This window comes from Belonocnema kinseyi, chromosome 8, assembly GCF_010883055.1.
Source record: "Belonocnema kinseyi isolate 2016_QV_RU_SX_M_011 chromosome 8, B_treatae_v1, whole genome shotgun sequence".
NCBI classification, from domain to species: domain Eukaryota; kingdom Metazoa; phylum Arthropoda; class Insecta; order Hymenoptera; family Cynipidae; genus Belonocnema; species Belonocnema kinseyi.
Genome location: NC_046664.1, coordinates 105,882,826 through 105,885,005, shown reverse-complemented (window position 1 = coordinate 105,885,005; position 2,180 = coordinate 105,882,826). Strand labels below are relative to the sequence as shown.

Here is a 2,180-nt window from a genome sequence, read left to right as displayed (position 1 = left end):
ACGAAATCGTGTTAAAAGAATGAAAAGGTCATCCTGAATTTTAGGACCAACCATCAAAGAGTCATTCAGTGACACGCCTGTCGAAGTTTTCGCGGAACCGTTAAAGACAAGTCGAATTTTTGTGGTGATATGATCTGCCCGTATCACTGCATAATGGGGAAGATAGAAACCAGGCCTAGCGAGATCTTTATCTTTGAGCAACGACAAATGTTTCAAATTATTGTATTCTGTTAAAAAATCACAATAATTTGTTTTTAATTCAGGATTTTTTCCAAAGCGTTTTTCTAAAAAATGAAAACAACGAAGAGCCATGGGACGCGAATTTCCGAGTTTGCCTTTATTTTCGTTGAAGGGCAATCTTACAATGTAACGACGTGCCGGGTCGCGTTGAGTGTTATTTTTAAAATGCGATTCACAAGCTTGCTCTTCTTGGGACAATAATTTTATTGACGGAACTTCTTTGATTTCTCAAAATTTTGTGAGATTCGAATCGAGAGGGGTAGAGTGGGTCACGAAGCTACATTGCACGTGATTTTTAGAGAGAGAACTATTAATTTCTCCAGAGACAATCCAGCTAGAAAAATATCTTTTGGGATTTCAAGGGCTGCACGATTAATTTCAACTGAGGGCATTGTTTTTGTGATTCGATTTAGAACGAGAAATTCGAGATTCTTGGAGTATTTACTAAAACGAGATTTCAATGTTGCTGAAACTGAATCGCGGTGGCAAGCAAACCCTCGGAGGAAACTTGAGCGAGCATATTGATAAGAGACTGGCTTTTAGGGAACGACTCTGAGACCGCATTCTCTATTGCAGACTGTCTTTCAAAATGCAGTAAAATATTGTGCCTTTTACGGCACTTACGACAAGGAGAGCCGGTGCAGTCAGCAACGCGGTGATTTGGACGCAAACAATTTAGACAGAGCTCGGCTTTTTTTGCGGCTTCAAAACGCTCGGAAGGTGCCAATTTTTTATACGATTCGCAACTATATATCGAGTGTTCCCCCTGACAATAAGCACAGGGAGATTTTGTCGTTGAGGTCACAAAAGCGTGCTGCGAACGTTGATTATTATTAACGCGAGAACCTGTTAGTTTTTTATCCGACACGATTTGAGATTTTCCTGTTACTTCATAAAATTTGTTATCTTCGAACTGAACACGGCGCTGCAGGAAGGTCAACATTTCCTTGAACGTGGGGTTATCGGAATCACAGCTAGCCTCTTCCCGCTTTTCACGGATGAACGAATTTAATTTGGGCTTAATAATTTCAACTAAAAGAGTGCCCCATTGATTTACAGGTTCTTTCAAGGCGTCAAGTGCTCTAATGTGTTTTTGAATTTGATCGACCAACGAGCGAACGGGGAAGTCTTTCGAAATAAATGGTAAATTTAATAGTGCTTTAACGTGAGTTTGGCGAATAATTTTACGATTGTCATAACGCTCTTTCAGCAAGTCCCAAGCGACCTTGTAATTGTCCGACGATAATTCAATGGACGCGAGAACTTCTGCAGCTTCATTTTTTAGACAGCCCTTCAAATGGTATAATTTTTCGATTTCAGGGATGTCTTTATTATCATCGACAAGGGATTTAAAAAGATCGTGAAATCCTAACCAAGATTCGTAGGATCCACCAAATGAAGGCAAATTAACACGAGGAAGATTCTTTTTTGAACCTTGAACGATGTTCGTGGAATTTTCATGTATGACGTTTAGCGAAGACAACGAGGCGTTAGATTGAATTGAATTGTTTGTTGAGGAAAGGATTTCCTTCAACAAAGTCGCCGCGATACCGTGCGAAGTGTAATATTTTTCTTCGTATTCCGTACGAATATCTGGATAGGTGAAATCATTCTCAAGAGTTTCTAATTCCGTTTGTAAAATTTCAAATTCTAAGAAGCTTTTATCATACGAGATAGGCGATGACAATTTGAGGGAGACAAGTTTCTCTGGATTCTCTCTTCGACGATGTTAGCTTCTGACAACTTGTGCACAAGAGGAATATTAACTGATTCCACTTTGTCTTTTTCACTGTTGTATATTGAAGCACGATATTACTATTTTCGGATTCATTCAAAATACAGAAACTCAGTTTACTATTGAAAGGTTCACTTTAACACTGATATGAACTTATGAACACACGATACGAAAAGCTCTATAGTCAAATTGACACCGAGGATTT

The 2,180-nt window shown here is 38.9% G+C and overlaps 1 protein-coding gene across 1 annotated transcript in view; it reads right to left on the bottom strand.

Annotated features, from left to right (window-relative positions):
- Window positions 1-697: 697 nt before the first annotated feature.
- Window positions 698-2,180, bottom strand: part of LOC117178639 — a 6,350-nt gene continuing 4,867 nt past the window's right edge. The window contains exon 2 of the mRNA XM_033370062.1: window positions 698-1,863. Within this exon, the coding sequence (XP_033225953.1) occupies window positions 698-1,863 (1,166 nt within the window). The remainder of the gene's footprint in view (window positions 1,864-2,180) is intronic.